This window comes from Papio anubis, chromosome 7, assembly GCF_008728515.1.
Source record: "Papio anubis isolate 15944 chromosome 7, Panubis1.0, whole genome shotgun sequence".
Lineage (NCBI taxonomy): Eukaryota > Metazoa > Chordata > Mammalia > Primates > Cercopithecidae > Papio > Papio anubis.
In genome coordinates, this window is record NC_044982.1 from 74,376,612 (window position 1) to 74,393,337 (window position 16,726).

General features: G+C 35.8%; 1 protein-coding gene across 5 annotated transcripts in view; it reads right to left on the reverse strand.

Annotated features, from left to right (window-relative positions):
• Positions 1–9,254: 9,254 nt before the first annotated feature.
• ARHGAP5 (Rho GTPase activating protein 5) overlaps positions 9,255–16,726 on the reverse strand; it is a 72,147-nt gene continuing 64,675 nt past the window's right edge. For 3 of the 5 annotated variants that reach the window (XM_031668188.1, XM_017961097.2, XM_003901692.5), the window contains exons 6-7: positions 14,745–14,850; positions 9,807–12,633 (exon numbers count right to left, since the gene is read on the reverse strand). In XM_031668188.1, coding sequence (XP_031524048.1) covers positions 12,306–12,633; positions 14,745–14,850 — 434 coding nt within the window. In that variant the 3' untranslated portion in view covers positions 9,807–12,305. Of the gene's footprint in view, positions 12,634–14,744; positions 14,851–16,726 lie in introns of all 5 variants that reach the window. The other 2 variants (XM_009211369.4, XM_003901691.5) reach the window with 1 other exon arrangement.

The following is a 16,726-nucleotide window of genomic DNA, read 5'->3' on the forward strand; positions in this document are numbered from 1 at the left end:
GGTGAATCCTCATGAATGTCTTGATGCCACTCTCGAGGGACTGAGTAAGTTCTTGCTGTTGAGAGACTGGATTCGTTCTGGAGGGAATGGATTAGTTCCCACAAGAGCCAGTTTTTGCTCCTTCACATGTGTTCTCACTCATCTCATGGATTGGTTCCCACAAGAGCCCCTCGGGTTTTGCCTCTTCACATCTGTCCACTTCCCCTTTGACTTTCCACCATATTATGACACAATATGAAGTCCCTCACCAAAAGCTGAGCAGATGCTGGGGCCATGCCCCTTAAACTTCCAAGTCTAAAGAACCATACACTAAATAAACCTCTTCTTTTTATAAATTACACAGTCTCAGGTATTTTGTTATAGCAACAGTACACAGACTAAGACAACATCCCATTCTACAATGCACAGGATGCCTCTCTACACAAGGAACTATCTGGCCCAAAATGCCAATAGCACCAAAGCTGAAAAAGCCTCATGTAGAATGTGTTGCCTTTAAGGCCTGAGGAGGCCTGCCAGGTGCTGTAGGGATGCAAGATCCAACACATCTTTCATCCTTTAGAGGGGCTCTCCTGGCACATGCCTGACCACTGAACCCCTAAAAGCTCTACCAAAGTGGCAGTTCCCTGATCTTCACAGGGCTCTCCCCTGTCTCTGGAGTGCATTGTCTTATCAAGGACTCCAGCCTGCTAGCTATCTCTTGATCATTCTGCCCAATGAGCATGTCATTAATTTAATAGATCAAAGTGATGTTCCATGGAATGTCCAGACACTCTTATCTCTTCAAAATGTATTATGATAGGACAGTTAACATAAGTCATGAGGTAAAACTATAAGTGAATACTGTTGTCTGCTTCACATGATGTCAAACTGTTTCAGGTTTTCTTTCCTAATTGAAATGTATTCTCTTACTTGCCAAATCAGTGACCATATAACATGTACCTGAGTCCTCATTAATCTGCTCTATCAATGATATCATGTCTGTCATTACTTCTGTGATTAGTACCACCACTTGGCTGAGCTTACAAGTTTATAGTCATTATCCAGGATCCATACCGCTTCTTCAGGGGCCAGACTAGTGAATTAAACAGAGGTATGATAGAGACCAGCCCCTCTGCAGTCTTTGCATTTTATGGGTGGCACTAATCTCTGCCACCCCTATCTGCGGGATGTAATATTTCTGGTTTACGTTCTTGGCTGGGTCTTGAAGATAATGTCATAAGCTTCCACGTGGCCATCCCCACTATAATGGCTTTTACCCCAACAGGCCAATGACCATGTGGAGGTTACTTCAACACTTAGACCTGGTCAAATAACCACTTAAAGTGGGTTCTGTGGAAACAACGAACCCACTCTAAGCTGGACTTTGGCCAGGAATCCATGTATTACTTGGCCCCTAGATATCTCCATTTCAATAAAGGGGTGGTGATGATTCTTTGGGTTTCCAGGTATTGAACGTCAACTCAGTCCCTATGTCCAACATTGCTCAAAATGTAAGATACTTCTCTGTCCCAAATGTATAATCATCTGAGTAAAAGGCCTAGATCACTGCGGAAAAGGCCGGGAAAAATCTTACAGTATGTACTTGCTGGGGTGTTGTATGGTCTTTCCTTGAGACCTGTTCGCCTTTTCAGCTGGCTGGGTCTGAACACTGGCTCAGGTTAGGGAACTGAGCAAGAGATTTCAACTTTTATTGCAGCGGTTGCCCTTGGCCTCTTGCTTCTCCATACTTTCTCTTTTTAAAATTTCAGACATTCAGCTGGGCATGGTGGCTCATACCTGTAATTCCAGTACTTTGGGAAGCTGAGGCAGGCAGATCACTTGAGGCCAGGAGGTCGAGACCAGCTTGGCCAATATGGTGAAACCCCATCTCTACTAAAAAGACAAAAGTGAGCCAGGTGTGGTGGCATGCACCTGTAGTCCCAGCTACCCAGGAGGCTGAGGCACAAGCGTAGTTTGAACCCAGGAGGCGGAGGTTTCAGTGAGCTGAGATGGCACCACTGCACTCCAGCCTAGGTGATAGAGCAAGACTCCGTCTCAATACTACTACTACTACTACTACTACTACTACTACTACTACAACAATTTGAGACATTAAACAGTACCAACATTGAATGTCCATCTCTTTTGCCCTAGTGATGTCATGTCCTATAAACCATCTCCCCAATTCCCTGCAGGTCAAGCTTCTATGGCTGTCCCTCCAACTTTGTAGGTTATTATGGTAACTATGGCCTGTGGCTTTGGTAATTCAGTGTGCCACCTGCTCTCCAGCACTATTGTTCCTATTGCTGCTAACGAGCAAATTCTGTGATCACCTCTCCTATCATCATTCCCAGCCCATAATGAATAACTGTATTATGATTTTCATAGGCCCTGTTCTACCTAAGTATTAAAAATTATATTTTTACTGGTATAAATACAAAAATACTAGTATTATATATTAAAACATTTTATTTGACCTAAATGTTGTTTTTTTCTTCTGATTTTAAAATAAAATAAAACATTTTTGTGGGCCCCTAAAGTGTTATGGGTCGTAGGCACTGTGCCTACTGTGTCTGATGGAGAATTAGGCCCAGGTGAGTAAGGTGTTCTCTGGATCCTCCCATGAAACATACTACTCTGGTGGGTCTGGCCTTACATAAATGATCTTTTCCAGCATGCTTATGCTCCTGAACCTTTTAATCATTTCCTTCACTGTCTGCCATGGCAACTCAGGCATTTCAATTTTGCTCACTGTGGGTTATGGCTTTCTTTGGGCTTCTAATGGCCACCCTAGTTTGCCCCATCCCCTGGGGCATGCCACAGTATTAAATCCCATGTTGTTACAGAGTGCCCCATGGATGTGGTTTTGAGCTGAGGAAGAGGCACTAGTGCAATAGTGATTGATGAGATGGGGGTCTGGACTACTTGCTCATGCAGCTTAATTGGGTTCTGTGTCCCTATTGCTCAGTCACAGATTAACACTTCAATGCTGTTATCAGATGCTACAAATTTAGAATTGCTGTATCTTCCTCCTGAGTTGATACTTTTATCATTATCAAACGTTCTCCACCTCTAGTGATGCTTTTTGCTTCACCATTATGAGGCATTGGACTCTGCGTCATAATAGTATGGCAACACCAGTTTGCTAGTATTTGTATTATCTTTTTATAAAACACTTTATCTGTCAGCACATACTTTCTCCTTATTCTGTAAATGTGATGAGTTACGACTGATTTTTGAAGTTAAACCAACTTATTTTTTCCTTTTAATACCTTGCTAAGCACTAATATTCGAAATGGCATTTATATTCATGAAGGTACCTTATAATTTACTTCCTCTTTAAATTTGATTATCAAGATTATGCTGGCCTCATAAAATGAGTTAAAGTGCTTTTTCTTTTTTGTTGTTGTTCTACTGAAACCTTTATAAAGGATTTGTGTTATTCCTTATTTAATAAAATCCACTTGCAAAGTCACGTGGGCCTGTGTGAGCAAACTATGAAATCACAAATTCAGTTTAATAGGTATCAGACTATTTGTGCGTTCTACTCTTTTTATGTAAGTTTTGATAGGTTGTGCTTTTGGGGGAATTTTCCTATTTCTCTCAGAGTTCACGTTGAAAAGTTCTTGCTTGTCCAAGAGGGTAGTAACAATTCAAATATATTAGCATTGTTTATAATACCATCTTCTTCCTCTAAACCTCTCTGTATTCTTGTAATTTTGGTATGGCCCTTGTGAATAGCCTGTAATTTTCCTGTTTTTTTGTTTTTGTTTTTGACTCATCTGATGATCTGATGTCCCATTAAAACATTTATTTTTTAATTTGATGCAATGTTTGGGTTTAAATATACAATATTATATTTTTGTTCTATTTGTCACTGTTGTTTCCTTTTCTTTTCTCCCCTTTAAACATTTTCTATTATTCAATTTTTTTCATTCTTACTACTTTGAATGCTACATTCTTTTTACTATTATTTTAGTGGTTTCAATAGAAATTACATGCATCCTTGACTTAACAAAATCTAACATTAATTGGTATTACCCTCCTCTGGGAGAAGCAAGGACTTTCCAACATGAACTCCAGTTACACCTCTTCCAATTTAGATGCCTTATTTTAGTTCATTATGTATTTAAATCCATAATACATCTTTGTTTTTTCATATTAGCACTTAGATTTAACCACATATTGGCCATTTCTGTTGCTTTGTATTCATTCTTACATATCAACATTCCACCTGGGGATAGTTCTCTTGCCTGAAAATCTCTTTTCAGTATTATTCCTAATAAACCCTCAGATTTATAAAAGTATAACTCAGTATTTCATTGTAGGAGAATTTTCTACTTTTCTTGAAAACAACTTTTACATTTTTAAAGGTTATTTTTGTTAGACATTAAATTCTAGGTAAAGACACCACTTCATTATTATTTGGTTTCTGTTTTGATTAAGTAGCTTTTAGTGAAGTGGTACAATTTTGAAGGTAATTTTTTTCTCACTGGTTGCTTTTAAGATTTTTTTCTCTCTGGTTTTCAGTTTTATTATAATATGCTTAGGTATGAATTTTTCTTTCTTGCTTGGGATTGATTCAGAAGCCTCCCCAGATCAGTTGCTTATCTTGACAGCTGTGGAAAGATCTCAGTAATTATCTATTAATATATTGCTTTTGCCTCTCTCTGCTGTTTTCCTGGGGTATTAAATTTGATAAACATTTATCTTCTGTATTTTCTGTTCCTGTTTTATTCTATTTTCTTCTCATCAGTCTTTCAGTTCACGAATTCTATCTTCAGCTGTGAGTAACCTGCCACAAGAACAATGAGTTCTTGATTTCAGCTAATATTATGTTTGGCTCTATAACATTGGAAACTTTTCTGTATTTTCCAGATATCTGCTAAATTCTTCATCTTGACTTTTGTCTCCTTCGATTGAACAAGCATATTTTAAAATCTGTGTTGTATTTGATTCATGTTGTCTTGTCTCCACACATGCCTTGTTATTTTGTGGTAAACATCGTTTGCAAAAGTATAGAAGTACTTTAAAGCTTTAAAAGGCCTTTAACTCCAATTCCTATTCACCTATGCCTGTAGGATGTGCATCAGATGTATTGTCAGCCTCTTGGATACCTCCTCCAGAATTCGCCAAAAAAACTCGAGAAAGTGGCCCCCAAAACAGGCTCACCTATTTGGATGTTATTTTCTCTTCCAACTTCTGGTTGTAATTTTGTGCTTACTGGCTAATGGCCTTCAAATTGACTTTTTTTTTTTGAAATAATTTTCTCCATTTTGTCTCAATGCCCTCAGTTGGAGGGTTGGTCCAAATCATCTTCTATTACTATAAGTGGAAATCCCTTCTTGTTGCTGTAAGTCACTTGTATTCTAACTATATAGGAATTTGGCTTTCTCCAAGTAAAGGTGGTCTGAGACAGCTGTAAATATCTGGAAGTTGTGGTTTAAGAAAAAATGTGTAAACCAATTTGGCTTCTTTTAAATTCCATTTGAGTATTCACAAAAAATGCTTGAGGTCACACAGACCAATTTTGGTACACTGAAGTTAGGGGACTATGCAATAAGTTAACTAGGAGCTAGGATCATTGGGGGCCATCATGAAGGCTGGCTACCATTCAATAAGCAAGTTTAATTTGTGGTTGACAGCTTTTTGCCTTCAGTATGACATTACGGTGTACACTCAATTGTGACTTCTGGCCAGAGTGAATGCTCTGATATGCAATCAGACCAATTTATAGGTGAAAGCCCTTTCAATACATTCGTAGGTCTCTCCAGCCTGAGCATTATGGCATATAGATATGTAATCTGTTGACCTTTTCCCCTGCAATATTTAACACATATATATTCCTCACTTTACAATGGGATCAAGTTCTGATAAACCCATTGTAAGTCAAGGAGTGCACTGAATGTGTATGGTTTTCGCACCACTGTAAAGTTGAAAAATCTTGAGTCAAACCAGTCGAAGTCAGGACCATTATAAAATTTCTTTCTGGGATGTTTGCCGACATTGACTTAGGTGTGACTTCGAAGAACTTCCCACAATTACTACATTTATGTTTCTCTCTATTATGAATTCTGACCTTTCATCAAATTTATCTTCTGAATAAAGGCCTGCCAACAATCGGTACACATATAGTTTCCCTTCTATATGCATTCTCCGAAGGAACCTGAGTAGACTGGTTAGTGATGCCTATACCTTGGAGAGACGACCAATTAAATAATAATCACATGCTTTTAGATCGATTATGGGCATGATTTTGTTAAGTGTTAATAACTTCATTAGTCTATGCCACAATTTATTGAAATACTATGTGGTCATGATTAATGTACAGAATGTGGAGATGTAATTACTGTCCTGAAAAATATTTGTTATCCTTAATAAGGTTGTTGAAAACAAATCAGTTCTGATGTGTACAACTGTATCACCAGTCCTACCTTCCAGATGCAGTTTTTAATGTTACTAAAAGCTTTTAAAATAATCATTTCACATAGCTCTCCTTATTTACTTATTACTAAGTAAATGAAAACAGAGAATTTCCTTTGGAAACAATGGTAATAGGAACAGAGGGTAATTGTCCTGCGTAAAATTTCACTCCAAACAATACTATTTTGAATTATCTATCATAAAATATTCCACAAAGATAAAAGTTGGAGGAGCTAATTTCATTAACAATCTATGCCAGAGACCAGCCAATAATGTCTGTGGGCCAAATCTGGTCTGCTGCTAGTTTTTTACAGACACAATTTTATTGGAATACAGTAATATTTCATTTCTGCATTATGGCTCTTTGTGCATGACAGCAGAGAAGTGTCACAGAGATCATATGGCCTGCAAAGCCTAAGACACTATCTCTCCTTTCCCCAAAAAGTTTGCTAACTCCATAAAAATAATCTAAATGGATTCTAAGGTACACAACAGTCATTTTTTAATTAAAGTACTAGATATAACATTTTAGTTTGTATTTATGTTTTTTGAGACAGGGTCTCCCTTTGTCTCTCAGGCTGGAATGTAGTGGCTTGATTTTGGTTCACTGCAACCTCCGCAACCTGAGGTTCAAGCTATTCTCATGCCTCAGCCTCCTGAGTAGCCGGGACTACAGGCGCCTACCACCATGCCCAGCTAAATTTTGTATTTTTAGTAGAGATGGGGTTTTGTCATATTGGCATCATGTATATTGGCAGACTGGTCTTAAACTCCTGACCTCAAGCGATGCGCCTGCCTCAGCCTCCCAAAGTGCTGGGATTACAGGCATGAGAAACCATGCCTGGCTTTAGTTTGTATTTTTAAAAGTACATTGCTGGTAATAGTTTCTCTCATTTCAAATATTACAAACCAAAAGACATTCAGCAGCTATGCCTGTGACTGCCAACAAATGAAAAATTTCGAAGTCAAATTTCCAAGGAGGATATCTAAAGACTATGTTCTCTCAGACAGATATTTTTTATCTTTTCACCTACATTTATAAATAATCCAAGTCCTACACAAATAACAGTATGATAGTGTGCACAGCTTCTGATTTTACGTATTTTAGGGAATTAAACAGAAGTCTACTTCTTAGAACACCTAAATATTTATTTGGATAAAATAAAATAACAAGAATCTGGAGAAAAGGAACTAAGAGCCCCAAAGTTAAAGCTGGTAAAATAGTTCAAGAACTTGCAGCAAGTACCTAGAAAATATTAAATTGTTAGGACAAAACATTCACAGTTCAAGGTCCCAAGAAAATGAACTGGTGAGCAAATACATATACACACTTAAAACTAATCTGGATGAATTAGTGAAGCAATGAATAAATAAGTCAATTACTAAACCCACATAACTTATGCAAATAAAATCTAATACAAAAAATAAACTTGAAAAAAATAGGTTAAAACACTAAATCTTAACTGAAATGTTAGGCAAACTAGGAGGCCATTGTTAAATTGTTCACAATAACTTTTACTATTTGAGACAAAATTGAATAGAAAATCTGAATTGTAAGAATAAACAAGTTGTGTCTCAAGTACAATTCTTTGACAGCTACTCAAAAAGTGCATATACTGCAGGTCTTAATACTACTAACTACTGGTAAAAATGACTAAACCAGAACTGCCAGCACCAAATTAATTTCAAGGGTTATAATTTTATGCATTTAGTAATAACTAAAATGCTAATTATCATTGGTTAGCTTTTCAAAATCATTCTCACTGCCTACAGAATTTCCACAAAAGACTAATATTACACAATTTAATTAAGATGTGAATATGAGATTCTGTGGCTCTCCCCACTCCTCTCCCCGACAAAGAAAACTCATATAGTGGAGGAAAAAATGGAGTCATACAAATAGGACAATGATGAGGATCAACTGAAAAGTGAAGACTCCCAAAGTTAATTAATTAGATTTTAACTGCTTTAAAAAGACCAGGGTACTTGGATCACATCCAGTAACTGGATGTTGGAATATGAGATTAATGCTTGTACAATCCTCTCATCGTATGTAAAGATGCTATCCTAAGAAAATGATTTGAATAGTACCTTCCCTTATCAAATCTTAGAAAATTTTACTTTCAGGTATTTGATAACCTGAAAAGGCTAAGAACTTCGAGTCCTAATACGGTAAAAAAAAAAACAAGCATGTCCCATATGCATTGAAACAAATTAGAAACTGTTAAGTCTAAGAATTTAAGTACCTTGAAACTATTAAATTCAAGATAACACAAAGATTCATGTCAAACAGACCTCACCAGATCCAGATTGACAACACATGCCATAAAATTTGGCCTAAGTCACAAACCATGAACACATAAATATATTCTTTAACATTAGCAGCTGTGCTGTAACTAGAATAGTTTTCAAAATATTTCCAGTGGCTCCAAAGCATGTCTATCCCCAGCTCAAAAATCACATCCAGGTAAGATCTGAGTCTTAGAAATCTGTGCATTATCTTGTTTTCCTGACAATTAAAAATATCAGATTTTCACTTATATACACCCCCAGAAAAAATTTTGAATCTCCTTTCCAGGTACAGTGAAAACTCAATAATACATCTCCTTATAAAATTTCCATCATATTGATAAATTTATATTTTTATTTTTCATATTTCACTTGAAAAAAATTAGCTAATTTTTACCAATGAAATGGTAAAAATAGAGGCAACTATAACTTAAAATTACACAGCTTCTTAATGTTTTATTCATAGCATTCTTTATACATCAGAAGCTTCACTGAAATTTAATTTACTGCAGCATCCTGTGGGTGAAGCACAAAAATTACATTAAACAAAGAAACAAAAGCACTTTTGACTTTTAAAAATTATATATATATTTATATCCAGTTGACAAATAGCATCACAATTATTACTGTATAAAAAACTAAAAATCACCATGGAAGCTAAGGCCTAAATTCTCATTCCAATTGTTCCCTTTTGTTTATATCTAAGAGATATTATTAATTAGATTCCAGTACCTTAAAAAAAAAAAAAGAAAAACCCAAACAAACAAAAATACCCAGGTCTACATTATTTACATACAGTATGGGAAAAAAAGCTGCTTTTTGACTAACTTAGATTGCTGTTACCTGCAGTATTTACACTGTAAATGTTAAGGGGAAGAAGCACTACTAACAAATACCATTTAAAAAAAAATATATTGTGTCTGGAATTTTATTCTTAAATTAGTTGTATATCCTAAGAAGTGTCTGTTGAATAGAATTTGACTTCTAATAAATCTACTGAAAGTGTGAAAGCGAGTACCACTATGCTTCTTTATACTGCTAATCTAGATCCTGTTAGGTCCAATATTGTAGTAACTATAAGCACTGAACCTTAAATGAAACAATGGCAACGTGTGTGTAGATGAAATTTTATTATTGTAAAATATAATGCCTTGATGCTTACTCACAATTATGAGACTATCCTCCTATTTTAATCCTTTACGAAGTCTCAGATGATAGGTCCCTAAACAGTGAAACCTTCCAGTAACTTACCAGAAAAAAGTTTAATTATGTTATTCTGTTCTTAGATGTTTCTAATATTTAAAAACATATTTAAATCCTTGGCAAAAACAAACACAATTCAGTGTAACAGACTGAGCTTTAAGCTGTACTTTAATTTTCAATAACTGTAACCTACTGGTTAATTGAACCAAATGTAGAATATTTAAATGACTCACTATGAAGTGTGTCAAATCAATGATAGAATGCATAGAAAAGTGGAGATAAGTTTGGGAGAAGGTGCAAGGTAGGTTAATGTGAAAAATGGTAAATGCCAGTTTTAGTAACAAAAATGGTACTAAATGCAGATGAACATTAAATTAATACAGTATAAAAGAGAATAGCTTAAATAAACTGGTATTCACATATTACAATAGCAAAGTTATGACAGAATGAACTGAAGACACGAAGTTTTGAAAACTCTCTTTTCAGCCCACTTCCAATAGAAATAGTCAGGCTTTTTTCCTGTACATAGTTTGATGCTTTGTCTATACCATATATAGTAGAAAAATAAATTCTTTAGCAACCTAGAAAGTTTATAAAACTCTTAAAGTTTAATTTTCTTTGCCAGACATGCCAATAGTTAAACTGACAACTATAAATTAAAGCTATATAGACAATAAGTATAAGTAATATAGAAGAGGTTAAGAATACTACATTTACCGGATTTTTTTTTAAAAATTACTGTACTTTCTTAATTCCTGTGTGCTTTGCAATAGGAATAATAGGGACTTTGTTTTCTTAGAAAAGATAACATGTAAGAGTATAACACAAATAAGATAATTTATAATATACATGTACTTCAACAGCAGCCTGGTTCATGCCAACATCTTGGTTCTGAAGTTAAAATTGGAAGTACAATACCTAGAACTTAACAGTTGGGAAAGACAATATTTATTTTAGGAAAAAACAGAGCAAATCAAACTCTTAGGAGCCTTGAATCTGAAAATCTATTTACTATAATACATATAAGATAATCTTAAAATTGTAGTCTGAATTAAGATAACATTGACCAAAGAATTTTTTTCTTTACTACACAAAATATAACCTAGTGAAATTTACCTGTGCCACCTATTCTGAAAATTTTATCCATAATTTAGTGTTCTGGTTTTATCTTCACTAACAAAATGTTTACCCCCAAAAGCAGCAGTCATTTATAGTAATTCTGGTACCAACATCAAAGGAAAAACTGGCTTAAAAATGGTGCACAAGCCATTTTGGATTTTAGTACAACGCATCACAGAAAAGAACATGAATACAAATTTGTAATATAAACACTCCAAAGAGTCTGTCAGTACCCAAAGTATTTTTATTGCTATATTAGCAATGGGTTTTTTGGATATGTTTTTAAGGGCCACATAAAAATAGATTCAAGAAACAAATTAAATTGAAGTCCTAGATTTAAATGTTTGGTTTAAAGAATTTTCTACAACAAATTTCATGTTTATGTATGAAAAGTTATATAACCTTATATGAAAATGTAATGAAGTATTTTCTACACTATACTAAATGTGTTCCCCAAGAGGGAAAAAATTAAAATATCTAAAATATATTAGATTAAGATTACAAGACCATCATAGATCTTTTGAACATGCATCTGTTTACAGAATTAACAGTATACAAAATGTTTATTTCATTATGGACCATAAAGAAATGAGTTGGTGACAACTATCCTTTGCACAACATTATCAACTCACTTTAGCCACAAGCATGTCCTTGGTATGTGTGTAAAAGAAATAGGTTCATTTATCCCTCATCAAATCATCCACATGTTTACTTGGAAGTATAGATGAAGGTACAGAAATGTGAAATATGTCAAGTGTATTTTTTTTCTTTCAAACAACATCCCAAGCATGGCCTCAGTAGCCTGAAATTATAAAATACTTAACTGGGCTTTTAGTTATCTACACTGACTGCCAGAATGTAAATTACATTGCCCAAATTAGCATATCAAATAACAAAATCAGCCAGAAAGCAGGCTGAAAAGCATTAAATGTTTCATATAGGTGAGTTTTTAAATCATTTAATTTCTATAGAAAAATTTTATTCACAATATAATGTGACAGAAATTGCCACAGGAATGATATATACTGATTGCGATAAGGTTGCATGCAGCAGCAGCTTTGTATTTTATAGCTATTTTTGTTTATAAAAATTAAACCTCTCCAGTCATGCTTATCACATGGTCTTAGATTTGTAATGTAAGTGAATAAGGAATACCATCTAGTTCAAAGAGAAAATGTAATTTTGAATGTGACTTATCTGTATGAAACATGAAGTATACTACTGAACCCTGAAACATGCATGTCTAGATTTGCTTTTTGTCCAAATCCAGCCTGTCTGCAATCACCTCCTATTCATATAATACCAAGAGGATCCGTTTGTAATTGTGGTTGTATCAGCTGAGGTTGCAATGGTGGTGGCAACTGAAGTGGTACCATTGGTTCCACCAACTGTCCTGGGTTTGAAGGTGGTGGAGGAGCCACAATGTTTGTCGTTTCTACAATTTCTCCATTGTAAAAGAAAAACTGACACTGTTGAATGAATGTTTCAACAACAGATTGATGAATCTTAGTAGTAGACAGAAACTCTCGATTTTCAAAATCAGGTCTCATCAAGGTTGGCCAAAAACAGATGGATAAGTTGTCTGCTGTCATTAGGTTGATTTTATTTTGCTGACTAACCCTGAAATTATGAAAGGAAAAAACATTTAGAAATCAAAACTCATTACAATCACAGAATTCCAGAGCTAGAAATGATCTCAGATTTAACGTTACCTTTTATCCTACTTCAAACCTGGGGTTTAAAAATTTGCATAAAGAAGCATCTTTAATTCGTATGTAAAAAACTTTTCCTGGGCCAGGTGCAGTGGCTCACACCTGTAATCCCAGCACATCGGGAGGCTGAGGCAGGTGGATCACCTGAGGTCGGGAGTTCGAGACCAGCAGGACTAACATGGAGAAACCCCATCTCTACTAAAAATACAAAATTAGCCAGGCGTAGTGACACAGCCTGTAATTCCAGCTACTTGGAAGGCTGAGGCAGGAGAATCGCTTGAACCTGGGAGGCGGGGGTTGTGGTGAGTGGAGATCGCGCCATTACACTCCAGCCTGGGCAACAATAGTGAAGTGAAACTCCGTCTCAAAAACAACAACAAAAAACCTTTCCTGATGTGACAAATTGTAGTGAGTTTTTGGCAACAGAAACAACAAATTCTAATTGTATATGTAACTTCTTTGACTACTATGAGAGATGTAAAGATAAACCAGAGTATGCTCTCTCTCTCAACCAGCTTTGGAAAAATTACTACCAAAGGCGTTTGACACTAATGTCAGGCTAATTTTCCCTTCCTTCCTCCCCCTCTTCCTCTCTTTTTTATCTCTCCCTTTTCTTTTTCTTTCTCTTCCCTTCCTTTTTTTTTTTTTGGAGAATCAAGTCTCACTATGTTGCTCAGACTGGTCTCAAACTCCTGGCCTCAAGAGATCCTCCAGCCTCCCAAAGTGTTGAGCCACCACATCCAGGGAGAATTTTTAACTTTCAAAAAACCCGGTTGCAGCAGGAGCAGTGGCTCACGTCTGTAACTCCAGCACTTTGGGAGGCTGACGAGGGCAGATCACAAGGTCAAGAGATCGAGACCATCCTGGTCAACATGGTGATACCCTGTCTCTACTAAAAATACTAAATTTAGCTGGGCGTGGTGGTATGCATCTGTAATCCCAGCTACTCGGGAAGCTGAGGCAAGAGAACTGCTTGAACCCAGGAGGTGGAGGTTGCAGTGAGCTGAGATCGTGCCACTGAACTCCAGCCTGGTGACAGAGCGAGACTCCATCTCAAAAAAAAAAAAGCAAACACTGGTTGCTAGCATTCCACAAAACAATCTTTTTTGGTTTTTTTTTTTTTTTTTTTTTTTTTTGTTTTTTTTTTTTTGAGACAGAGTCTTGCTCTGTCGGCCAGGCTGGAGTGCAATGGCATGATCTTGGCTTACTGCAACCTCTGCCTCCCGGGCTCAAGCAATTCTCCCACCCCAAGCCTCCTGAGTAGCTAGGATTACAGACGCTCACCACCACACCCAGCTAATTTTTGTATTTTTAGTGGAGATGGGGTTTCACCATGTTTCCATGGTATTTTCTCAGGGAAAGGTTATAAGAAATGTTAACACGGTTTTATACCACATTGCTAGTAAAAAGTAAGCTTTAAACATCGGTTAATCCTCTTTTAGGAGGTACAGGCTGAAACGTACTTGGTTTGGGTGTTGATACTATTAGTTTATTAAAAAAAAATACAGTTCACTAAAATGTCAGTAGAAAATATTATGAGAAGACTTTTGAAACAATTAGCACACATGCTAACAGTTCCATTCAGTCCTCAGAACAACTTTGTGAAGTGCTGTTATTCTCATGTTTGTAGTTGAGACAATCAAGACTTAGCAAGAATAAGTCATTTACCCAAGGTCACAGAACTAGTAATTTTTCAAACCAAACCCTGTTTCAACTCCAAATAGGTCAATCTGGTTAATTATCTAAGTGTCATTTCATATCTAAAATTCTAAGATCCTACAGAGAATGTGGTAAAAAAGAAAATATACTCACCACACTTACTATTTATATAATCATTTCATTACAATACTAATCACATATCTTTTTAGATATAAATTAGAAAACCAAAATTCAACTGTATGTTTAGTCTGAGTCCCCTTTTCTATCTGATAATTACCCAATTTATAAAGTTTACATGTTTGAAATGTGTAGTGCATTTTATTTGCCAAAAATCCCTAAAAAAAAAAAAAAAAAAAATACCTGTTTAGATGTGTTATCACATATCTGAATACATCATAGTTTACAGGATGAAATTTCTTAACAATTTCTTTCAAGGCATGAAGACGTTCTGTTTTATCCGGGATTTCTGTAAAATTAAAAGTGAAGAGTTTGTGTAAAACACATTTAAAAATATTTGATAAAGCTTCCTGCTATATTTACTGTAACAATCAAGAATGTGTTTAAAGCATATTAGGATAGGTAAACAAAATCAAAGAAAATGGTCTAAAGCAGCAGTCCCCAGCCTTTTTGGCACCAGGGACCAGTTTTGTGGAAGACAGTTTTTTCACAGATGGGTAGGGGGATGGTTTCAGGATGATTCAAGTGCATTACATTTACCATTAGATTATAAGAAGTGCACAACCTAGATCCCCCACATGCGCAGTCCACAATAGGGTTCCCACTCCTATGAGAATCTAATGCTGCTCCTGATCTGACAGAAGGTGGAGCTCAGCTTCCCTTACCCAACTGCTCACCTTCTGCTGTGAGGCCTGGTTCCTAACAAGCCAGGCTGTGTGGCCTAGGGGTTGGAGATCCCTGTTCAAAAGAACCTGCTAAATTATGTAAATTAAGAAATCACTTCAAGTAACATTATCTATTTCTATTAATGTTATCATTTATTACTATAGCCTTTTTATAAGGAAAGCTAATCACTGAAGACCAAAGTGACTCAGCATTGACAAAATGGGAAATGGTATATTAGCAATTTACGTAACTAGATACTGATGTATAATTAATTACTTACAAATCTGTTAGGCTCTTAACATTTATGCTACAGAGAGTAACTATTTTAGGCTTTGTGGGCACACTTACTCAACCCCGTGTTGTAGCACAAAAGCAGTAACAGGCATAACAAATGCGAGTGGCTATACTCCAATAAAACTTCTGAAATTTGAATTTCATGTAATTTTAATGTGTCATGAAATTTTCTTTTCTCTTGGTGTAAAAACGATTCTCAGCTCAAAAGTCTGCCCAAAACTGGCGATAGCCTAAATATGGCCCTTGGGCTATAGATTTGTCTATACTACAATTACTTGTAATCCATTTTGCTTATCAGAGATTTTCCTTTACAGGTAGTTTAAGTATTTAACTTACTCTCCACATCTACGCAATTATGAAACAGAGTAACTAAAATGTGGCCCTGAAATAAATGAGATAGAGGGTGCTTTCCTCCTCTTCTTTATTTTGGAGACCAGTGTGCATACCACATCATTATGGTAGCAAAACCAATTACTAACAAAATTTCATTTGTTACACATTACTTCTAAATCGGTCCTCAAAAATTTCCTAAGTAGGACAGTCCTGAGGTTCCTATTAATGGTCAATAGATAAGAACATCTAAACTATCAATTAAACCATTTTCCCACTTTACCTGAGAGTATGTATAAGGCAACTATACCTTGTGACAATATACTGAATTAAAAAAAAAAAATCACTGAGAACTTATAATCAGAACTGTACAAAGTAGTCTCACCTAAAAGAACTTGAGGACTTGCAACCAAAAGGAAATAGTAGACAGAAGTATTTAGCAATTATGTTAATTTTTTTGTCACTGAGAAATCACATGAATGAAAATGATGCCCAAACAGACTTTAGGTCTCATTTTCCGGATAAATGAATATCTGTTTAGTGGAAACATCTGAATGAAAGATGCCAAAGTAGGAATAAATACTAAATAAATATCATGTTCTTTCCCAAAATGACTTACAACATGTGGTCTGCTATGGTTTGAATGTTTCCCCCAAAGTTCTTGTGTGGGAAACTTAATCCCCAAGGCAACAGTGTTGAGAGGTGGGATCTTTAAGAGGTGACTATATCATGAGGGTTTTGTCCTTGTGAACAGATTAACACTGTTACCTCTTAAGTGAGTTAGCTATTTTGGGAATGAATTCCTGATAAAAGAGTAAGTTCAGGTCCCTTCCTGTCTCTTACTCTCTGAGTGTGCTCTCTTGCCCTTCCACCTT